At 44.6% G+C, this 23,189-nt stretch overlaps 1 protein-coding gene across 1 annotated transcript; it reads left to right on the top strand.

Annotated features, from left to right (window-relative positions):
- The first annotated feature begins 351 nt into the window (after nt 1-351).
- Nucleotides 352-22,991, top strand: ccdc87 (coiled-coil domain containing 87). The gene is made up of 19 exons (XM_088924079.1): nt 352-538; nt 1,230-1,384; nt 1,967-2,217; nt 3,310-3,583; nt 3,859-3,952; nt 4,778-4,860; nt 5,496-5,653; nt 6,026-6,161; nt 7,655-7,858; nt 10,050-10,166; nt 12,454-12,590; nt 14,635-14,770; nt 15,799-15,908; nt 17,926-18,041; nt 18,377-18,420; nt 19,150-19,314; nt 21,067-21,181; nt 21,356-21,498; nt 22,148-22,991. The coding sequence occupies exons 1-19, from the start codon at nt 352-354 to the stop codon at nt 22,346-22,348; spliced, it is 2,826 nt and encodes a 941-aa protein (XP_088780205.1). The 3' UTR covers nt 22,349-22,991.
- Nucleotides 22,992-23,189: the final 198 nt, after the last annotated feature.

Here is a 23,189-nt window from a genome sequence, read left to right as displayed (position 1 = left end):
GCTGGAAGTGTAGAAATACTCCACCTCCCTTGCTTATAATACTGACGGCTGGGTTGGAGAGCTGGAAGACATGTTGTGATTGCAGCAGTGCACATGGAGTGCCTGCAGCACTCACAGCGATTAAACAGAGCTAATACCTGCTTCCCCGCGGAGAAGATACCCTAGTCTTCAGATGACTTTTTTGGTTTGATTGGTACTGGTCTTTGTACCGGAGCATACATGCAAATAAGCATTGCATTGCACTTGTGCCCGTGACAGATGAGCTGATCTAAACCGAAGTGTGCGGCCGGAAGACTTCAGTCCTGCCCACCTGTCTGCTGCGCTGCAGCTAAGCTCTTCTCCGTGGCCGGGATGGGCAGCGCCGGTGTGAAAGTGCCGGCCGGTCTGTCCCAGCAGGCCCGGTTCCGGAGGAAGGACGGCCTGTTCCCCCTGGCGCAGGTGGCGGCCACCGCCCGCAAGCTGCAGCAGCGCTACAGGAGCCTGCGGGAGCCCCTCTCCTCGTTCGCGCCGGGCGGGCCGGGGTGCGAAGAATCACGAGGTGCGGCCCCTTCGCTGTTCCTGCGGGGCTCCGGGTCTTCCATGGCTCGGGCAGTTTTCGCAGGGTCTGACTGTGGTCGTGTCTTGGGCTGCCGGGATTCTGTGTTCATGCGCACACCTGTATGTACAGCTGGTTATTCTACTGAAACAGTCTTAGAGTCGTACCTGGTTCAACAGTACAGCAGAAGCACCTTCCTCAGATTTGCACCCGCAACCTACCAGTTACAAGTCCAGGGTCCTGACACAGTCCTCCACACTGCGGTGTTATTTTACACTCTATTTGCTCTGGCATGTTTTCCAGTGTTTTGCATTGTGCTTTGCTGATAAATGGGTCTCCAAGCTGTCATTGTAAATGAGAAAATATTCTTAATTCACCTGTCTGGTAAAATATATATATAAACTGAGATTGCGAACAGGTTAAATATTCCCTTTATTTCCAAGTCCTTGCATATTACAGGGGTGCAAAGGTGTTAAGTAACTTCTGGAAATTCAGCTGTCGCCTAGAGAGGTTCCAGCGTGCGCCTGTGTAGCTCCACTAAATGGCTTTAGCCTATAGAGAGAGAGAGGTTGCGAAATCAAAACTCAACGTTTCAGAAGTCTACAAGGACTCCTAATTAAGTGTCCTCAAAGAACACCTGTTATTCTACTGTCAGATGCAAGTGATTTCTGTCTTCATGTGAACTGTGCCCCAGGTGGTGGGCTCCAGGAGGGGCGGCCTGTCACCCCCGTCAGCGACAGCGTGAAGGTGCCTCCAGCGAGTCTGGAGGAGCTCTGCCAGTTGGTTCACAGGAGGGTCCAGGTCCGCCCCGAGATCACGGCAGTGTCCGAAGAAGCCCAGCGGGCTCTGGTAGGAGATGAGAGTGGCCTCTCTCTCAGTGGGCCCCCCTGCCCTGGGGAGTTTTCAATAGCTTAAAAAACACACAGGCGAGAGTTTCCCCTTAACCTTTTTAAAAATCCGCATTCCCGTTGCTGCAGCGTGCATTTGATCGTGGAGGCTTTAGGGCTGATGGAAATCCTGTGATGACAGTCCAGTTCGGCTCAGGCAGTCTGTCTGGACTCAGCTTCTGCTGTTGTGAGTAGATGCCGTTGCAGAGCAGGAATGCCCAAGCCTCATCTTAACTCTGTCTTAAAACCTTGCTGCAGCCACCTCCTTAGTTATTCAATTGGTTTTCATGGGCACCAGTATTCTAAAAATTGTTTAAAAGCTGGGTTGTGTGAGTAAGCCAATAATGTGCTCTTGTCCTTCATGTACAACACTTAATTTTACTGAACGTTTGTGAACACTGTGTTAAACTGTGGTGTTTGCAACTTTTTTTGACAGTAATAATATAATCACACTGAAATTAAGTTCCCCACTGATACAAAGCATCAGCAGATCGACGATACGGCCAATAAATAGATACAGTGTGTTATTTCCTTGTTGTTTCAGGCAGGCGTCATTCTGGCAGAAGTAAAATTAATCTGGCAAGACCTTAAGAATCTCACTTGTCATCCATCCCTGAGTTCAGAAGAGAACGAGGCCCTCCGGTGTCAAATGACCACGCGTATCATCCTGGTCTGCGAGCAGCTCTTCCTACATTACCTCTACATGGTGGATACTCTGAGGAGACGCTGCGTCTTCAGCGATCAGGCCAACCTGAGCCGCCTGGGTGCGCAGCTGTCCGTCGAGTGCACCAGGCTGTGAGTGCCAAGCACGGTCTATAGTTACAGTATAGAAGAGCAACCTAGCGTGGAGCATGCATGCATCACAGATGTTCAGCTTGTTCTGTGTCCAGCAGTGGCCACACACCCTACAAGCCAATTACTTGCACTGTCATTGCTGTTGACTTGCACGTGTCAATCTGCATCCTAAATTTTCTACTGTCATGTCCGCTCAACAAAATATCTGTGTGCTTGCTACAAAAGGTCTTGTCATTTTCTTGATATTAACACCATGAGTGTCACGCCCTCTGCAGCCAGAGGGCGCTCCTTCTCTGTCCTGTCCCTAGTTTCCGGTCTGCTGTCCTTCCGGTCCCTCTCTTTCCCTTGGGGTATATATTTCGGGGTCTTGCACTCTGTCCTGGCTCAGCATTGACGTTCGGATGTCCTGAGACCCGCCTAGCACCAGGGCGCCCCACGTCCGCTCCCTGAGGGCATAGGTTTCTATACGGCATTCCTGAACTCTTAGTACTATGAGCCCGGGCCTTTTTCCCGTCTCGCCGCTACGCATATGGGTCTTTTCCGCTCTCCTGCTCCCCACGGTTAGTCCCTTTGGACATCCGTGACAATGAGTTTGTTGCAGTTACAAGTGACAGGACTATTTGGATGCCCAGTATTGAAATCTAACAGAGAATGGACTTAATTTGAGTTGTAATGTAACCTCCCCTGAGATGCAAGTAGACCTTACCAGTCTTCCCATCATTCACATGATGAATTATTGATTGCTAATTAATAGAATAGGTACATGCCCTCTTTCTACTAGTATAATCTGTGGATACATCAGCATGTATGAAACAGGTATTTTCCAGCGAGTGGCCTTCTTAAGGCTAGTGTGGTCTGTAGCAGTGTTGGCCAAGTCAAATCTTGCTGTTTTGGCTCATGCCTAATGTTTTAATGTTTAAATTACACATCTAAATGATTATCCTGCTTCCCAGCTGATTTCCTTTGCAGTAATTTAGTTATCTGTAATGGTTTTAAATGTAGACATAGGAACTTTTCAGATTTTTCATTTGTGCTGTTCGTCGATTTATAAATAATTGATCACTTTGCTTTCGATTATGCATTATCCCCCAGATTACGTGTGCCTACAATCAGGCGCAGCGTCATAGCGGAGATCCTGGCCTCTCGGAAACCTGTGGAGCTCCACGGAGAAAGCACTCGGCAGCAGGCCCGCCAGCGTTCAGATCCCCCTGTCCAGGGCAGCGCGGGGGGAGGCCACCGCGCAGCACAGTTCTGCGTGCCGTGGCGGGGGGCTGGCCTGCCTCCGGCGAGCAAAACCAGGACTGGTGGGAGCTGTGGGACTGGGCGCAGAACGCACGAATCTGTGGTGGAGCGAGACCTCCGGGAGGTGAGTGACATCGTCGCTGTCTGCCTCCGGCAAGAGTCGGTATAAGAGTGAAGACGCACCCTCATCACCGCCGTTCAGGACACCCTCAAGAAGCCCAGCAGAGCTTGAGCGAAATGAGCCAGGAGGTGGCAGCATTGTTAGGGAATTGGTAGGCCTTTCCTGACCGTCCCTGGATCACCTAGACAGTGAGAAAAGGTATTATTATGCGTTCATAGCGAGAGTATTCTTTTACTAGTTCCTGAAAGTAAGCACATCTGTCACATGTTTGTTTCCAGATTCATGAAGCGATAGCGCCTTTGGATTTGGAAAAGGTGTATGAACTTCTGCCGTTTCAGGAGGAGCAGGTGTATGCCAGAAAAGCCATGCAATGTAAGAACTTCTGGATGCTAATGTAGCAAGATCTGTTTTAGTCAAAACTGTCGTTTTTTCAGTCGACTGGAAAGTAAGATTGAAGAATTTAAATTTTTAAATTTTTTTTAGAAATTTTTTTCTTTTGTTTTACTGTTGTTATTTTAACAATCATCTTTACGTTGCAAAAACATTCTTTTAAATGCGCTGGGTATAAAAATTTGAATTATATTTCAAAATAGTTATAAAATTGACCTTTTTTTCCCTGAGTTTTACTATTATTTGGACATTTCCCTCTGAGCATGGTTATAACAACACATTAAAACTCTCAGTCTGAAACTTGTGGATAAATTAGGATACTTGATTTTTTTTTCTGTTTGAAAACCAATATGTTCTAACTAATAATGTGCCTTTTCAAATATCTGCTGGTTTTAAAACAGACTTAAAGGAAGATAAATTATTTTAATTAGGCAATTCTCTTATTACTTTGTGTGTGTCCTGGTGCAATTTTCCATTGTAAAACCAAACAAAAGATAATGTTCTAAGTTTGGAAAGTGTGATGGATGTATATTTAATTTTCTACATTTGACAGTAACAGTAGTGAAAAGAATGATCAGTTTTACATTTCAACAGGAGAGAAAAGACCTGACCATCTGTTTATGATTTTGAGTCCTGTGGTAAAATGTAAGGAATTTCAAGTCGACTTAAACATATAATGGCCAAAGGTGACTTTACCTGTAAAATATATGGACATCCTCTGTCAGTTTCCAAGATGTTGTAAAGCATGTGTGCTGGTGTGGGCCTTTGGTGGGCGTGTTTGGTGTAACCCCTGAGGTTGGTCTGTAGGTGCTGCAGTGAGGAGCCCCAGTCCCCCTGGCCAGAGGGTCCTGTCTGCCGGTGTTGAGCCCCATTGTCCCTCTCAAATGAAGGTAACAGCAGGACCTATGAACACCTGCAGAAAATCACCTCTTGCAGTTACATTTCTGCAGAAAGTCTTGTTGTCTCACACAAAGAAATGCACATGTAGTGCTTCTGAAAAGTGTTTTTTTTTAGAACATAATTAGAAATAACAGCAAAACAAATCCAACAGAGTGTGCAAGATAAAAGCAAGGTTATTTTTGTTTACCCTTGGGAGCTTTGTGATGTGGAGATTTATACTTTTTCCCAACCTTTTTCAGTGCAGCTCTCCTGTTGAGGGTGATCCACACAATCTATTAACTCCAGTGGAAGTATTCCCTTTTTAACATTACCTGAATAAATTACAGAAAGAAAAGGTCGTGTGTAGAACATTTTGACACGCAAACAAGTATATACAAACAAGTACTGTATATTCAACCCCAGGGTTGAATATACCAAAATTTATACTGTATTAGTTTGTCGCCTTATATATACTCTTCTTAGTGCACTTCTCACTGTACTGATTGTATTGTATGTATTGTATTATTATTATTATTATTATTCTATCATTCGTTACACTGTGTCTGTGTTGTCTGTGTTAAGCTGCTGTTGCACTGCAATTTCCCTCACGGGATCAATAAAGTATCTATCTATCTTTAAATTTTAGGGTTATCATTCAATGCCAGACCTCTACAGGGAATCTCTTTTGGAAGAGCTCGGAATCAAACCAGAACGAGCTCGGCCTAATTCCCCTGTAGTGTTACACACCTCGGCGTTGGCAGCCAGTCTGGAGAAACCTGTTAGCATCTCTGATGATCTGAGAAGGTAAGAGCTTTGAGTGCATAAGAGCCCAAAAAAGCATTGCTTTCATTTTCTCGTTGGTCAGTAAGGTTCTGATGTACTGGTGCAACTTCAGTAAGTACTCTAACACCAGGTACTGTACTTATTAATGGCACTGATCTGACACCTGTTGGATGGAAAAAGTAAAAATGCTAAGGAATTATGCGCTTAAAGCAGGAAAAGAAGCTTTAAACACCGGGACATGCAGCCATGGTGTAAATTGTAGGATGCGGTCTTTGACAATATTGATTTGATGTATTTTTTAGAAATGTAAACAACAAAATACAGTATCAGGAAATCAGACAATATTTTCAAACTGTGGTTTTGATTGTTTTTTTCTGGATGGTCAAATACCAGGCTGTTACAGGATGGTAATAAATCACCTTTACAACAGTCCAAGGCAGATGACCCAGAAGCTGACTTGCCACCTTTGATCAAAGCTGTAATATGCAGGAAAGAGGCAAAATGGCTTCATGTACAGGAGACGTTGAAGGTAAAATCTGAGTAAAATATTTTTTTTGCACAGTCATTTATGCCTTAGGAAGTTTGTCTTATAAGTACTACAGTGTCATTCAAAGTCCATGCACTGGGGCTACACATAGGGGTGGAGGTTCTTAGATACTCACTGTGGTTTCCACAAGCTGGAGGTTAAAGCATGTTTTTGTGTTTGTTGCAGGGCTGAATATTGTTTGATGCCTTTCAGTGACCGGATAGATTAAGGTTACAGAAAAAATGGTTGACTAAAAATCTAAATTTTTTGTATGTATTTGTCCCCCAGGATGATGGCAGAAATAGTTTTGCAGGATGCTAAGACTTGAAATGTTTATCGTCCACAAACATTCTAAAAATGTTCAGAAAAATAAGCAAATATTGCAGTACAAATTAATTTCAAAGAGAAAACAAAGTTTCAGGAATAAGGCTCATGTGGAGGATACAATAATGTGTTACCTTTTGGCAGGGCTTAGGGGAATTTACAGGTGAGTTAGCTGAACTAAATTTGACTAACTTTGAGTTTACGTTATTTACACAAAGGGTTGTGGGGATCTGGAACAAGCGGCCCGGTCATGCTTACAAAACTGTTATCCCGACTCCTTGTTTACTTAAGGACCTATGAGATGCAGGACCAGACCAAGAAATACTGAAAAATACCAGGTTAACATCCTCGAAGGACAAATAATGAAACATTTATATCATAGGTGGGAAAAACGGAAGGGACACAGCATGTAAGATTCATCCTTTTCTGTGTCTGTGAGGAAGCAACTAAAAATAACCTGGACCAAAAACAAAGAGCTTTCCTCTGATCCTCTGATCGACGCAGGTTAACGCTACACCCATTTCAAGCAGTTCTCAAGCTTCTGTAGATGTGGAGGATTTTCAGTGCTTTGCACTACAGTGTGAGTTTGCAGTCGGTTTGCAGTGGTAGATTGCAATGTACCATGTGAGTTGACAGTCAAAAACAGCTGCTGTTGGACCGGGATCTCATCCAGGCTGTACCCTGCTTTGTACCTGTTGCCTGTGGGATAAACTCTGGGTCTCCAGCGGCCCTGCACTGGATGATCAGTTAGAAAATGGATGGATGGGTTGTGCAGTGCTTAAAAAGAAATAAGAACTGTTACCTCTTGTCAGAAAAACTAGATATTTCTGCCAGAACACAAAATGTCATCTATAGTGACTGAATTGCCATCTTGTTGCTAAAGGATAGACTAATTGGCAGCCTGTGAAAAACCCATGAAAACTCCCAGGTCTGGTGATCACCTTTAGCAATGTCATTTCAGCTGGTAAACAGCTTCAGTCTCTGTTTCTTCTGTGATCCGATCGTCAAAGTGAAAGCTCTACAGGCAGCTTGTTCATACGGTACATTTAAAGTCCAGAATAAGTCACGTTCCACGTGCTTTGAAGTGCCCAGCTTTACATTATCTCTGTGTCGGTACAGTGAAGCTCTGAGTACATTGCATGACTCATCTCCCCTGTCTGTTCTGGTGACAGAAGCTGAATGAGGAAGAGGAGCAGACGCCAGTAGAGCAGTTTGCTGTGAAAGAGCCGGAGCATCCCCAGGCTGCGGTAGTCAATGTGACTCTGTCTTCCCAGTATGTAGCCAGGCCAGCTGATGTGCAGGTGTCTGACAGAGTGCTAACAGACACCGTTGACATACGGAAATGTCCTCCTGTTTATAATGACCTGACGGGAGAGGTAATGTTATGGCTGCTCTTTAATATTCTAAAGCCTTATCGGTTGCGTCTGTTACACAGTGACCCCCAAAAAGTATTGGAATATTTCAGTTCTGCCTTCTTGGGTCAATTAAACAACTGACAATGTTGAACCTCTTTATTTTCAAGGAACAAAAATATTGAGACAATTGGCTGACAGGAGTCCCTTGTCGGTCAGGTGTTTGCTGTTGGATAATTAGCCTCATAAAAAAGCTGGAAATACTGTATACTACAAACCTGTCACACTTTGATTGCAACATATAGAGTTCCTAGTCAAAAGCCAAAATGAAAACCAAAGAATATTTGGCTATAGAAAGGCCAACAATTCTGAAGCTGAAAGACAATCTGAAACCGCTGATATATTTACCCCAGATGCCCTGATGACATTTCCTCTATCAATTGGTTATCCGTCTCGCTCCCGTCGGAACTCTGGGGAAGGCATCGGAGTCTCCATGGAAAGCGACAGAGCCTCAGCTAGACCTATCAATCTTCTGGTTGCCATGAATATGTGCTCTGCAAGGAGATATGATCCACCTGTGTGTAGTTACCTACCACGCCTACCTCACTGGGAGCAGGCTATTGAGGATCAGCCCTTATATCACTTAGGAGCTCAGTCTTAGAGTTTGTTCTCAAGTCTTGACGTTGCCAGTTCCCTTTCTACCTCTTCTGTTCTTGATGTGCTTCGCTTTGACCTTGCATGTGGATTCCCCTTGTCCTTTGTTCCCCTGTGTTCACCTGGCTCAAGACTGAGCTTATGCTTGACTATGTTTCTGGTATTTCCTTTGGATTCCGAAGGGTGTATTGACTCCCTTGCTTCTGCCTGCTTGCTCACCTTGTCAGCCTCCCTATCTATTTGCTTGCCTGCTCTTGGATTCTCCTCAGTGTCTTGGACACCGCTTCACTCTCATCTAGGCATGGGTGGTACTATTACACAGGGCTGTCAAGGAAAACCCTAAAACAATTGTCAATTAAATCCTGGATTACAGTGGTGAAAGTGTTCAAATTCTCTGTTCGCAGCAAGACTGAGACAGCAGAATTACAAAGGTTACACTGCAATATGTGCCATGCTGCAGCATTGCACCAAGAGCAGAAGATTAGAACCTGCTCAAAGGACAAACATTAGTTTTGGAACAAAGTTTTATGGACGGAGACCATGAAAATCTTTTACCAAGGTGATGGAAAGGTTAAATGTGGAAAAAGAAAGGAACCTGCAGGTGGAGTTGCAGGTCCTCTGGAACTGGCTCAGTCGTGATGTGATTAATGATGGCAGAGGTAGAATGAATTTTGAAGTTTGCAGAAACATTTTGTCGGCTTAGGAATATCTGCTTCACCGTGCAGCATGACAATGACCTAAAACTTACTGTCAACACATTCAAGGGGTTTATCGGAGGAAAAGGAGTGGGGAATCTTAGGTCACGTCAATCTCCAGATTTAGATCCAATTGAACAGCAATTACATGCTGAAGAAAATATTGAAGTCAGAACACTCCAAGAGTAGGCAAGAACTCAAAAGTGGCTACAGCAAAGTCCTGCATTGCAGGTTATTCCACAGAGTTTGTTGTGCTCAATGGTTCCCATACTTCATGTAGTTTTTGCCTCAAATGGATATGAAACAGTAAATTGAAATTTTCACTCTGAAATTGAATGTGAATGTCTCAATACTTATGGTTGCCTGAAATCACTAGGTTGAACATAAAGTGCATTGCTTTTTCTATGATCCAATGTATGTGTGAAAGTATCCAAAATAAAATTGATATTATGTTGTAATTATCATTCATATTTATCTCATTTTTCAGAAACACAAATTGATTGATTGTAAAGCAAAAATACATTTTTTACTTTGCTGTCCCAATACTTCTGGATATCATTATATGTGATGTTTGTCCACAAGAAAGCACACAAATGCAGCAGTATATAATAGCCTTTGATAAATAGAAAGTGGTAATTTAAAGTGAGATTCAGATTCAATATTACACGGCTTTATAAAATGACAGTATACCTGGAGTTCGCAAGTGTTAAAGGGTACAACATAGAAAAGCATATCCTTTTACAATTGAGATGTACTAATCTGTGCTTCCTCTGTACAGTTCACGATGAACAGAGACCTGTTCCATAGAGAGTAACACTCTTTCTTCAGGCAGTGGCTGTAACTGGTGCACTGTTCTTCCACTGTAGATTGAGGCCTCTACTGTGAAGTGGCTGGACCGGAATCTTTTCCTTGGGCAAGAAATTAAAGATGTTTACAAGGAGTTAGCCAAGAGCGTTTCAACAGCGTATCTAGATTTCGACCAGGTGAGATAAATGTTGAATATCTTCTGCTTATTCTTCCGGAAATGTGGTCTTTCTCCTCTGAAAAACATCTGATATATATTTCTTTCTTTACCCGTTGTTAAGTCCTACTGGTGTACTGACAGCAGATATCTAAACACACGCAGTTGCACATTGTGAACTCCCTAGCATTGCTTTGTATAGCTGTATTTTACCAGAACATCTAAATTTCAGTGTGCAAGGACAAGTGTTTAAAAAAAACAGCAGAGGTTCTATTTCAAAGTGAGTATACTGTATATATAGTTTTTAAAGAAACTAATTATGTATTGTGATGCCATGTGGAGTGGGTCACAATCGGGCATTGTCTTAGGCGGGAACATGACCACAGACTCACCTCAACACAAGGCTTTTATGCTCTAAAGTGTAGTTTATTTACAATGCTGATGAATGCTACAGCCACCTTCGAAACCCAATAATAAAGTGAAAGAAAAACCTAGCCCTTTGTTGGGTTCCTGGCTCTTATTTATTCCGTTCCTAAACTACCAAAAGGCCAGGCAGGTAAACTGCTTACTAGCTTGTTTGCAAAAAGTCCCTCTTTCAGATATCTTCTGATGTCAGTGCTGTCTACATACATGCAGCATCTTCCAACTCAGGAAGGCTGCTTCTCCTTGCGCAGTCTCTGTTCTCTCCCATACAGAGACCTCGCAGTTGCTGGTGTCTTCCCTCGAGCACAGTAGTCAGCGTCTTGCACACAGCTAATTTGACTGCTGCTGACCATCTTGCCATCTCAGGCTGTACCTCCTGTAGGCCACAGTTGCTCTCCTCTCTGGCCATCCCTTGTACTGGCCACACACACACTCTGCTCCCTGGCTCGTACTGGCCACACACACACTCTGCTCCCCTGACTCGTACTAGCCGCACGCACGCACACACACACACACACACACACTCTGCTCCCCTGGATCGTACTGGCCACACACACACTCTGCTCCCCTGACTCGTACTAGCCGCACGCACGCACACACACACACACACACACACACACACACACACTCTGCTCCCTGGCTCGTACTGGCCGCACACACACTCTGTGCCCTGGCTCATACTGGCCACACACACACTCTGTGCCCTGGCTCGTACTGGTCACACACACACCCTGCTCCCTGGCTCATACTGGCCATACACAAACCCTGCTCCGTGGCTCGTACTGGCCGCACACACACTCTGCTCCGTGGCTCGTACTGGCCACACACACACACACACACACACACACACACACACACACACACTGTGCCCTGGCTCGTACTGGCCATACACAAACCCTGCTCCGTGGCTCGTACTGGCCGCACACACACTCTGCTCCGTGGCTCGTACTGGCCACACACACACACACACACACACACACACACACACACACACACTGTGCCCTGGCTCGTACTGGCCACGCCCACACTCTGTTCTGACTGTATGTGACCTGACGGTCCAGTCAGCCATCTTCATAAGGGCAAATGTACCGGGAGGATGTACTGCCCTTCCGGGATCCTGCCCCTGGAGACATCACAGTGTGTCCAGAATTCTGGGTTTGTGTGTTAACTATTGCACAGAACTGCATCAGCACATAACTCCCTTTATTCAGTTTACAACAGTTTACAAACAGTTTACGGTTCCCTGTAAACTGCACTGGCTACCAGCAACGTTTAGAGTAGACTTTAAGGTTCTCACAATAAAGTAAAAGGCTCTGGGAGGTCAAACTCTAGATTATTTTAGTATTGTATGCATTGAATGAGTACAGCCCAGTTCTTCTTCTGAGATCTGAGCTGGTTTGGGTCTTCTTATTCTGTTTAAAACCTGGCTCCACACACTGAAAGATAAGAGCCTTCTCAGGTGCAGCACCAGAGATGAGGACCTCATAGCCCATATCCAGTAGAGACTCTGCGTATCTTGACATTTTTAGCATTTTTGCTTTTCATTTTACAAAGTCATTTTGCTTTTTTATCTTCTGTTGTGTTTTGTGTTAGTGATTTGACATGTGCTTAAAATCTACAATTATGATCTGAATTGTATTATTAGACACATTAGAGATTAATCTTGTTTTGGATTGATGCAATGCACCAATTGATCTACTTCAACTCTACTTTCTACATCAACTGTACTATCTGCTTAGATCTGTTGATATAATTTTTAGGTTGAACAAAAAGTGCTCCAGAAACAGCCTGAAGTGCTTTTAGGAATATTGCTGTAATATCTTACAGAAAGACTGGCATAGTCAAGGCTTATCATAAGATACATTATGGCCTCTTCTCGCCACAAGGACCCCCTGATCGAACGTGCTGCGGCTGATGCAGATATGCCCATTGTCTTGGCATCCTCAGCTTTGAATAGGAAAAGAAGGCATTGGTTCATCAACCCACAACTGAGGGAATCAAACAGAAACAATTTAATGCAAAGGTATTATTTTATTTTTATCCCGTTTCTTGATCGGGAATCCTCTTAATGAATTCACAGATTCCTTTAAAGAACAAAATGTTTCAAATTCAGATTTTTGCAATTGGTTTTTGCAACTTTTAGTTTTCAGTTATCCATCAATTCATTTTCTAACCAACCGTGCGTGGGAGACAGAGCCTTTAAAAAAGGAATTCAAGTATTTGGGAAGATTTGATACAAACAAAAATGTCAGTTTTTTAAGATTTAACTCAATAGCACTGGTGAGATGGCACGTGATGACCCAGGTGCAGTCAGGTATGCCGGCTGTAAAGTGCAGCTGTGTGTTTTTACAGTAGAGCCCAAGGAAGACAAGTACAAGCACTCCTCTTGCCTCTCAGCCTTGGCACTGGGGAAAAAAGAGTGCTGCCTGCTCCTGCAATGCATGTTTATCCGTAGTGACAGAGCAGAGTTATGTGGAGTGATGAGCTCAGGTCAGACCTCTGGACACGGCACATCATCACCCCAGAGACCGAAGGAATTGCAATCCCCTTTCTGCAAAGGGAGGTCAGAGACATCAGCGGCACCTGAAGGGAGCTGATTGCTCTCTCTATAACAGCGAGCAGCAGGATCAGAGGGAGGTCGACACCTCTGGGTAATAGAGCAGAAATGTTGCGAGTGCAACAACCTACGAACTTTTTAAAAGAGCAAGTGTATTTCTCTAACAGGGAATACAGTGACTTGGGTGACAGACGCTTGTTGTGTCAGGTTGTCGGAGATTTCGTCTGTATCCCGACTGCTGGCCAAACAGCATCCGTCAGTGAAGAGTAAATAGGCTTGAGACAACAAAGACATAAGAAGCCTTTAGGGAAAGTAGGGTGCAAATGTTAAGGACCAAAACTCAGAGAGAAGTGCAGTAACGCCGGATTGGTCCTACTTGAGTGCAATGGGGCAGCCAGGTTTAGGAGATGGAGAAGGGTGGAGCCACCAGGGGGTGGCGATGAGACATCCCTTACACAGCAGGAGGGAAGCAGAGAATCTGCTGCACCTGTGCACAGCCTCTTCTATAAAAGCCATACAGAGTAACAAGGGTTGTCTGTTCAGACCCTTATGATTCATTGAAGGGTGAGTCCCGAAAATCTCAGAGTGAGATTTTACACAGCCCTGAAACAAAGAAAACCAATTCAGGTTAAAGATAATAACCACTATCTGAGGTCTGAGTAACAGCCTCGGTCGTAGCCTTGTCAGCCGCTGCTGAAAGGGAAGACGGTATTTGGGCTGAATAGCCAAGCAGTTTCAACTGGGTGTGGATTTTCACTGTTACCAGCAGGACAAAGTAGGGACTTGTATTGGGCCACCGTATATCGGGGAGTTCCTGGAGCTAATTTGACACTCCTTTAGGGACAAGCTATATGCAGATTTCCCTATCCCTCTGCTATCTAAGGGGGAGGTCTATTACACTGAGCTAAGTATGAGCTTTCCCCACATCAAATAATTTACAATTTTATGTACATTTGTCCTAATAGTCTCCCTAAACCAAATGTGGACCTGCTGCAGTATATCACATTTGTACAGCAAACACATGTCTAAAGAAGGTATGTGGTTTGCAGGACTAGAACAGTGGTGTGGTAGTTAGCACTGCAGCCTCAATGCTCTTGGCTCCTGGTTCTGAGTCTGGACTGGGGCACATCTGTGTGATGTACCCCATGATTTCCTGTGTTCCCCTGGATTTTTCCCTGGGTGCTCCAGTTTCTTCCCAACATCCAACGACATGCTGACTTAGTCAATCAGTATCTCTGAAGTGTCCTGTTTTTGCATGTTGGTGTAGTGGACTGGTATCCCATGAAGGGCACTGGGGCACTGTGACTCTTACCAGAAGTAGGTGTTTTTTTGAGACTAGATGACTGGATATGCCTTGCAGGTTTTACTGCGATTGTTGGAAATATAAATAATATCACAGAAAATCCAGCATTGTCTGAGAAAAGTGCGATTCACCTTCATTAAGTTTATACGGGCAATGTTACTGTAAATATTTTCACATCATTCATTGGGCATTTCCATCTTTGTTTAGAGAGAATAGAAAGAACAATACCACTAGTGACTACGAACGCCCGGACAACGTTTCCTCCCGAGCATACGCATCGTGGCTGCAGTGGTGGAAATCCACACTCAACTTTGATGACTACCTGAAATACATCTCAGCTCAGGTAAATGAAGGGCCCCTCTATTTGTATTTCTAAACCTCATCAGAAACGCACTGTTGTTGGGCAGGAAAACCTACACTCCTATTTCCTTTGATGCCACTACAGATTATTTTAAGAATGACTTCTCATGCATGCATGATGAGTCATTCATCAGGGTTTGCAGGGGGTTTGGATGAGCTTCCCAGCCGTGCTGTTGAAATAGATACAGTGCCACAGGGTCAAGGGAGCCGAATCAGACTACCGTGAAAGGCGTTGGTAAAGACCCTATGCCAGACGGTATAGTCTGGAAGTGTCTGGAGAATGACGTTAGGGAACGCACAGTGAGGTAGGTTGGGATGCCAGACAGGGGGCCGGTGACTGATCCGATCCGGTGCATGGGGGGAGCACAGGCGAACGAGCCCAGAGGAGGTCCACTAGGGTCCACTAGGGTTGCCGGGGTCACAGTCCATAATTCAAAGAGCCAGGAGATCCATCCGAGACGAACAATTAAAAACCAGGGGAGAGGGAACTGGAACCAGGAACATGGAGGATTAAAAGCATAACGGGGCCAGGTGCTCCGAGCCCTGGATCCAGAGGTCAGGACACCGTGCTGAAACCTGTGCCCTTGGGCCACTTCTGGACCCGCTGGTAGGCGGGCTTCCTGGCGTCCGTCTTCCAATGCTGAGCCCGAAACCACGGAGACGCCGGGCTTAAATAAGAAGAGGGGAACAGGGGACAGGTGCACGTAATGACAATTATTAATACAAGGTGGGAGCGCCCTCTAGAGGAGGGATGATGACCGTGACACACAGCTTCTTTCAAGAAAGGACTGAAGGAGATCAATTAACTACTACCTTCCAAAAAGGCTGGATGGGTCAAAAGGCCTCCTCTTGTTTGTGAATGTTTTTACGTTATGATTTGTTTTTATTGTTTGGGACTCAATCTTCTATTCATTTAATATTGATTTCTGCTTAATGAGCAAGCAGATCTACAGTATGCATGTTATACAGTGGATTAACTCTTTTAAATGTCCTCCTTTTAATTTATTTTAGGATTCTGACTACCTTAAAGTAATATTTCACTTGTACAACAGTGATGAAAGTGATGATGAAGAAGATGAGAGAAGGAAAGCCCTCGTGTCTGAAATGGAGTATAGAGAAAGGTCAGTGTCGGGTTCAGCCTTTTGGTTATGTCGAGTTTTAGTGAGCACACAAGGATAAATTATTCTCTCATTAACAGAGCTACACTGAATTAAGGATTAAGCCACATGTGGAAATTTTAAGGAGATACGTTTATGAATGAGAACAGGAGGCACTTCTTTACATAGAGGGATGTGGGAGTGTGAACCAAGCTACCCAGCCACATTGTTTGAGTTGATCCCCAGGTATCTTTGAACATATGGCTGGACGAGATCATTTAGTTCATCTTTGGCTCTTAATTTCAGATTTTCTTTTGAAAAAATAACTAGAATCAATATATTCTGTACAAGTTCAGAATAAAATATATAATTGAAATGCAACTTGTAAATCGAATGATCTGTCGGAGTTAATTTGACTAATGTAGTTGTGCTCAGGTCACAAACACAGTGGCGTGTCTGTGAATGGCATCTTAATCAAACATTTTAAACATTATCACAGAACATGTGAACAGAAATACAGGTTAAAGAATCATAAGGCTTCAGTATGAAATTTGAAGCATTGTCACAATGGAATATGTGGAAACCCAAGAATGACTATATCCATTCCTGGCAACGTGAGCGATGATTAGCCTCTGGAAAGCAGATGTTTTGCAGCACGACATTCCACCTCTCTTCCTGCGTGGCTGGTAGGAAGGTTGGCTGGTCACAGCTGGCTCCTGCTGATGGCATTGGCAAGCTGCTCCCACAGATGTTCTGTGGCTCTCGGGTCGGGAAAACAAAGTTGGCCACAGCGAGACTTTGACGCGGTTTTCTAGGAGTTGTGCCACAGTGATCCTAAGTGTGACTGTGATCTGAAGTTCTCCCGCTGGGATGCTGGCACTTGATCGAGTGGCTTTGTTGAGAGGACCACGAGCTCATGGACTCCGGGCTGAATGGAGCAACAGCTGGCTGGGACAGCAGGCTGTTCGTCACAACGTCTCCGTGCCAGTTGTCTTCAAGACAGCCTTCATCGGGGAAGGAAACGCTCCGGCCTGCTCTTGGTTGCCCCCGACATGCTCACGCCCACAGAAGATGTTGATTTTTTTTCTCCTGGCTGTCAGCATGATCACTGAAGAGCTCCACGCGGACCGTTATCATACAGATGGCGAGCTACAGTCGCTCTGCTGATACGCACGGGATGTATTCCTGGAAGCTCTCCCAGTGTTGTCACTCCATTCAGAAAACGGTTACACAGAAGCCTGTGACAGTCCTGGGCTGGCTACTTTATGTAAGCAGAGGCAGAAGTGACCTTCTGCTTTCCGCGGTGTGACCTGTCCTTCACAGAGCCGGCTTCCTGGTCTGTCTGGATTAACCTGCTGATTGATGAAGAAGAAACTCAATCCTGTGGACAGCTGTTCTCACAGATAGGCCACCTTTAATCATGTCAGTAGCAGGCAGGCATTATTCCTCATTATTCAGACAGGGAATGGTTGGGCTTATCTTATTCTTTACATAAAGTAAAATCAGGTGCTTTTGAACGGCTGCTTACACCAACTCATTTTGGCAGTTTAAACTCAATTCCTACACTGATCACCCAGGGCTTTTGGGAAATCACTTGACGTGAGATCAGTAGCTTGCTGTCCCAAGAAACAGTACCACTTAAACAATCCACTAACCTATCTGCTCAAAATTTAAAATGTAAATAAAGTTATCCATGTGGAGACTTCTTCAGGTGTGAGGCTCCACAGCCTGTTTCTTTTCTTCTCTTTTCAGCAGGGAATAAACCTTTACTTGCTCCTTTGCAGCCTACGCCTGCTGACGCGGCTCCCTACATGAAGTTATGCATGTGCCTAGTGAGCTACAGATGTAAAATTTAGACTGTGGGGTTTTTGGTGTATCAATCAGTATGTCTGAACAATATTTATAACAATTTAATATTGCTGTTTTATTTTATTATTTTCTGTTAAGAGACACTCAGGTAGTATAGCTGGAAAGGGGGGATGATGAGAGCCGTGAAGTTGTCTCTCTGTGGTGATAGTCATGGCCATTTTCGTCCCATTAGGGAGCAGAGGAAGAAGATTGCGGCCCTGAGGTCCCAGAAGCAGGAGTTTGTGTCCGGGCTGTGGAATGTGAACTCTGTCATGCTCGGAGGGCTGGGGAAGGAGCCCGAGCTGGAAGGTAATCCCACAGCACGCTTCGCACAGGCACATTCCTGGATCCTCCGGATTGAGTGGTGTCGTTCTTGGGCTCTTATTACCTTTAATTTTGTATGTTATGGATTCGCACACATTTGTAATCCCTGTATCAAAGGAACGTATTGGAACCGGTAAAGCCAGCAAGTATTTAAGCACAATGCAGACACTCCCTTTCTACTTTAACTGGCTACCGCGGCATTGTTTTCATATTTCCTTGAGATGATAGAATTTTCTTTGAAACACATTTATTATAATTTTGTGCTTTTTTACTGTGACCTTTGATTGAGTTTTTTGCTTTTTTACCGTTTTGATTCGCAGAGGACGATCGACCAGTAGAGGGTTTGGGCCTGAGCTTGGCGCAGGTACAGTAATAGATTTAAAAGGTAATCAATACATACATGGGAAAGAGTTTGCAGATTTGAGCCTCACAATGTCAATGCTTCAATTTTACATTTTTGAGGAAACACCCGAGAACCTAAACCATAAATGTAGTAATTATACTCAAACAATTTAAATTAAAATTCTACACATTCTACACAAAAAACATTTTTTCTTTAATTTTGGTTAACACAGAAATGCTTTCTGCAGGTAATTCTGATAAGATGGGAGAAATCTGCCCAGTGGCTTCGCAGATCCGAATTGTCACTAACCCTGGCCTACCTAATGTTCGTTTGAATAGAGGACTGTTGCTAATCAGGTTCTGCCAAACCTGCCTTTGAGTGCCAGGCCTTGGCCTCACTTCAATGACATTTAAACCCACCTGCCAGTCATAGAGAAAGACACAATCTGGCTGAGGTTTTAGTCTTCCACCCAGAGGAAATAATGATCCACAGGCTTATCGTTTGCGATGGGAGATAGATTTAAGTTTTGTAAAATCACTGAGGCTTCCCAGGGTCCTTTGCAAAAATTTCACAACACAGATACATCCCTGTCTACTCCCTTGACATATTTGGCCCTTTAATTCTGCTTTGCTCTATCCCCAGCTCAGCTCCTGCTCCTTGTACTGCGATTATTCTCTGACTGACACCTGGTGAAACGCCATGCAGATGGAATCCTAAAGCCGAGTGTTTTGGGAATGTTTCTCTGTGCAGGCGGAGCGATCTCAAGCGGCCCGATCGGGGTCAGCGGGGACCAAGGAGGAGCTCCTGCAGAGCCGACTGGAGAGAATCTGGGAAGCGTTGTATGTCCCCGACGGAGAAAGACTGGACATGGCTATCAAATACAGCTCGCACACCTACAGAGAGCGCCTGGAGGAGGTACTTCGCGAGGCGGCTCGGGATTTTAGTCAATCTTGTAGAAAATTTCAACGGTGTACGCTCGTTCAAACTCAGAGCTCCACTGATGGCGCGAGGAGTGGGATTTACAGGCGTGGGCAGCCTTGTCCACGTTGCGACCTTGACCAGTTTCTCATCCTGGTCTGTAGACCCACAGGATTTGCTGCAGGCTGATCAAGGAGCGAGAGGCTGTTGTCTCCGACAGTAGCTGCTGCTCACTCCTGACGCCAAGGCCAGCTGAGCACATCCTGGGAGGGTTCATTTGAGCCTCAGGGGTTATATTCGTTATAGGAAGGACTGGGTTCTGGATGAAGTCTATTATTTATAAAATGATAGTAAGTGGAAGCGATAAAGCAATCTGGGTAGATGAGGAATTACAAATTTAGACTCTAACAAGATTATGGCCAGAAGCCATATCACTCTGCAGCTCACATCTGGCAGCCCACTGAAGTTCAGCAGGTGTGAGCCTGGTCAGTACCTGGATGGGAGACTCCTGGGAAAGCCGAGGTTGCTGCCGGAAGAGGTGTTAGTGGGGCCAGTAGGGGGCGCTCACCCTGCGGTCTGTGTGGGTCCTAATGCCCCAGTAGAGTGACAGGCACACTATACTGTATAAAGGCACCTTCCTTCAGATGAGACGTAAAACCGTGGTCCTGATTCTCTGTGATCATTAAAAATCCCAGGGCGTTTCTTGAAAAGAGTAGGGGTGTAACCCTGGCGTCCTGGCCAGATTTCCCCCTGGCCTTTACTAGTCATGGCCTCCTAATAATCCCCATCTCTGAACTGGCTTCATCACTCTGCTCTCCTCCCCACTGAGAGCTGGTGTGTGGGGAGAGTACTGGCGCATCATCCAGGTGGGGCTGCACACTGGTGGTGGTGGAGGGGATCCCCATTACCTGTAAAGCGCTTTGAGTGGAGTGTCCAGAAAAGAGCTGTATAAGCGTAAGCAATTATTATTATAATTATCTTAATCCTGGCCATGATGGCAACTGGCAACTGCTTTCTAGCTGAAAATGGGTGTAGATCTAGGCTCACCTGCTCTGAATAAATTGGTGAGTTCGGCAACAGCAGAGTTACATGTGAGGGAAACTAGCTGCTAGGATTGACTCCAGTGGAATTAGCCTTGGATTACCATTAATAGGTGTCTAAGAGATAAACCCAAGGAAGAGAAAGTCAGTCAGTGCCTACACCTCAAAGCTGAAGGAACAATATGTCAAGATGTCTGCTGCTGTATCAGAGTTGTGTTTATACATACCCAAAATATACCAATGATTAGAACATATTTTAGACATCTCCGTCTTCCTGTTTCATGTAAGGTGTATTGTCTTGATCAGCTGCTTCCTCAAATACCAGATAAATAAACCAGGAGTTCACAATTAAAAATCAAGGTGTTCCTTGTGTATTTAAAAAGTGCATTGTCTTGTACCCGAGAATTCAAAGAAGAGAAATTAACCTGCAGAAAATGTACTTCCTCTTATTCCTCCAGCACCTTTTTAGGTCAAACTGGGTTCCTTCCTGATCTCCTGTTTCTGTTGCCAGCAGTCCTTCAGTGCCTCTGCCCACGGTCTCTCTCTGTGCACACAGCAGTGCGCAGTGTGATGTAACCACCCTTTCGGCCTCCCAGACTCCTACGTCAGAAAGCACACGCAGAAGAGCTGGAGCTTAACTCAGAGCAGATAGCAAAGTACAGGTTAAAATAGAGCATTCAGAAATGCGTTTTGTGGGTTTTGTCTCCAGGCAACCACTGCTTGGGAAAGAGCCGTCCAATTCATCCAGCAGAGGGAGTCCTTGCTAGCTAAACTGGAGCAATTCGAGGGGAATGCTTCCGATCCCAACAGGTTTTTTGAACGAGGTATTGTTCCGACAGCTTTATTTGTGTAATTAATAAAAGAACTCTTATATTGAACAGAGTCCTGTTGATGCCCTTAAAACCAGTAAGAACCTCACTTAACATGATGGTCTTAAGCAGTGAAAAGCGAAATGAGCAACAAAGCATGACGTACAGTATTGCATCAATTTTGTGTAGGCTATCGTGGTACATCAATTGCAAGATTGGAGGAATCCAAGCGAAGGGGAAAACTGCACTCCGAGATATCTGCTGTTGAAAGCCTGTTGTCGAAGGCTGTGCATCGAGTCAAAGATCGCTTCAATGACACGGTCACATATAAAGTAAGTGGCACTTGTATGTCCTCAGCTTCCGAAAAGTTTAAAGCACACCCAGGCTTTTTTGTTATCTTTGCCTCTGAAGATTAACACGTTTAAAGCTTGCAATCACTATTTGTCAATATTCTTGCTTTTCCCTTTGGCTCTGAACAATCCCACTAGGATCACCTGAAATGTTAGAACTTGCACAGGTGAGGAGAAATGCTGTTTCTTCGCTGTCTCTAGAATGGAACTCAGTGCCAGCGCTGTAAATCTGTGTATTCAGGGCAGACTACTGTAAGAGTGTATAGTTTTTACACTGTTTTGGAATATGGAAGCTTGCTCACTTCTAGCAGATGGAAAACAAACTGAAATTTAAACTACATCTGATTCAGATAACCAACAGCCAATAATCGCAAAATAAATTGTAACCCGGGATGAGAAAACATTTTGTAAATCCTTCAGGATTACATGAAAACGCAATATTTCATGTCGCATATTTACACTACCCTCCTTCTCAACAGAAAATGAGGCTTTTTGATTCTATTCACTCAAAGTCAAGTGTGTGAGCTCTTCCTTTTGCTCTCTGTGACGGTGCTCGTGCTCATTACTGACGTGATGTGTGTTTTGCAGCAGCAGCTCCGGATCTCTGAGTGCTCTGTTCGGCTTGTTTCAGGGCCGGCCCTATGCTGAGAAGATGCGCTGGGACAAAATCGAGATGCTCTACTGGCTGCAGCAGGAGCGTCGCATGCAGGCCATGGACAGGGTGCTAGAGTGCGGGGCGAGCCAGCCTGTCAGGCTGCCCCCCCTGCAGCTGCCACCCCAGCCTGGCTCAGCAGTAGTGGGGCAGTCCCTGACGCACCCCACACCGCTGTGAGCACGTCCGCCCCTCAGCACTGCTCTCATCCTGGGACACCTGGACTCGCCCGCTTTTTACTTTTTAACTACTTGTCAGATACCTCCCGGATTAAAGTACATTGAGAGGAAAAAATCCTCTTGATGCCGCAAGAAAATATATGATATGAGAAATGAATAAAAGCAGTTTCAGCAAGGGATGTTTGATGGCAAGTGCTTCAGTCAGGTGTGTTGGGGCTGTGACTGTGGAAGTGTTTCAGGTGAGCAGAGCCTACCGTATCGGGACATTTCATTCATGTTTCAATTAAATAAAAAAGGATTCATTTACAGAATCCCACAAGACAGCATCTTAAACCTGATGCCAGAAGGCCATGTCGCAGATGTACAGCTTGTGCTTTGTCCACACACACTACTAGACTCTTGACATTCATTGCTGACTCATCTTGATCATCCCTGTTGATGACAAATACACCTCAGTCTAATGCATTTACTGTACCTATGTCATGTCTAACCAACAGAATGACTGCATCTGTGCCATGATTTTCCTAATGACTTTATCAATATGTTGTAGTCAAAAGTAATAGTTATTTTTCTGATACTCCGTGTACAACCCTTTCCAGTGTAAGGAATATGGATTGTGAGGGTGTTGAGGTTGTGGATCAAAACTGTGTTTTTTTTAGATCTTTTATACTCCATTAATAATTCATTTTTTCTTTCATAAGCCAACACTAAATATTTAAAAGTAACAAGGTTTGTAAAGTAGGACATCCAAGAAGGAAGTTTTAAAGTTTTAAACACTGATCTTTATGTTAAAAAGACCACATTGCAGTGCCTACAAATGTAAGCAATTTCTTCCTCAGAAC

The sequence above is a fragment of the Atractosteus spatula genome, chromosome 8, assembly GCF_055471065.1.
Source record: "Atractosteus spatula isolate fAtrSpa1 chromosome 8, fAtrSpa1.hap1, whole genome shotgun sequence".
Taxonomy (NCBI): domain Eukaryota; kingdom Metazoa; phylum Chordata; class Actinopteri; order Semionotiformes; family Lepisosteidae; genus Atractosteus; species Atractosteus spatula.
Note: the sequence above shows the minus strand (reverse complement) of the source record. Positions and strands in the feature narration are given on the sequence as shown.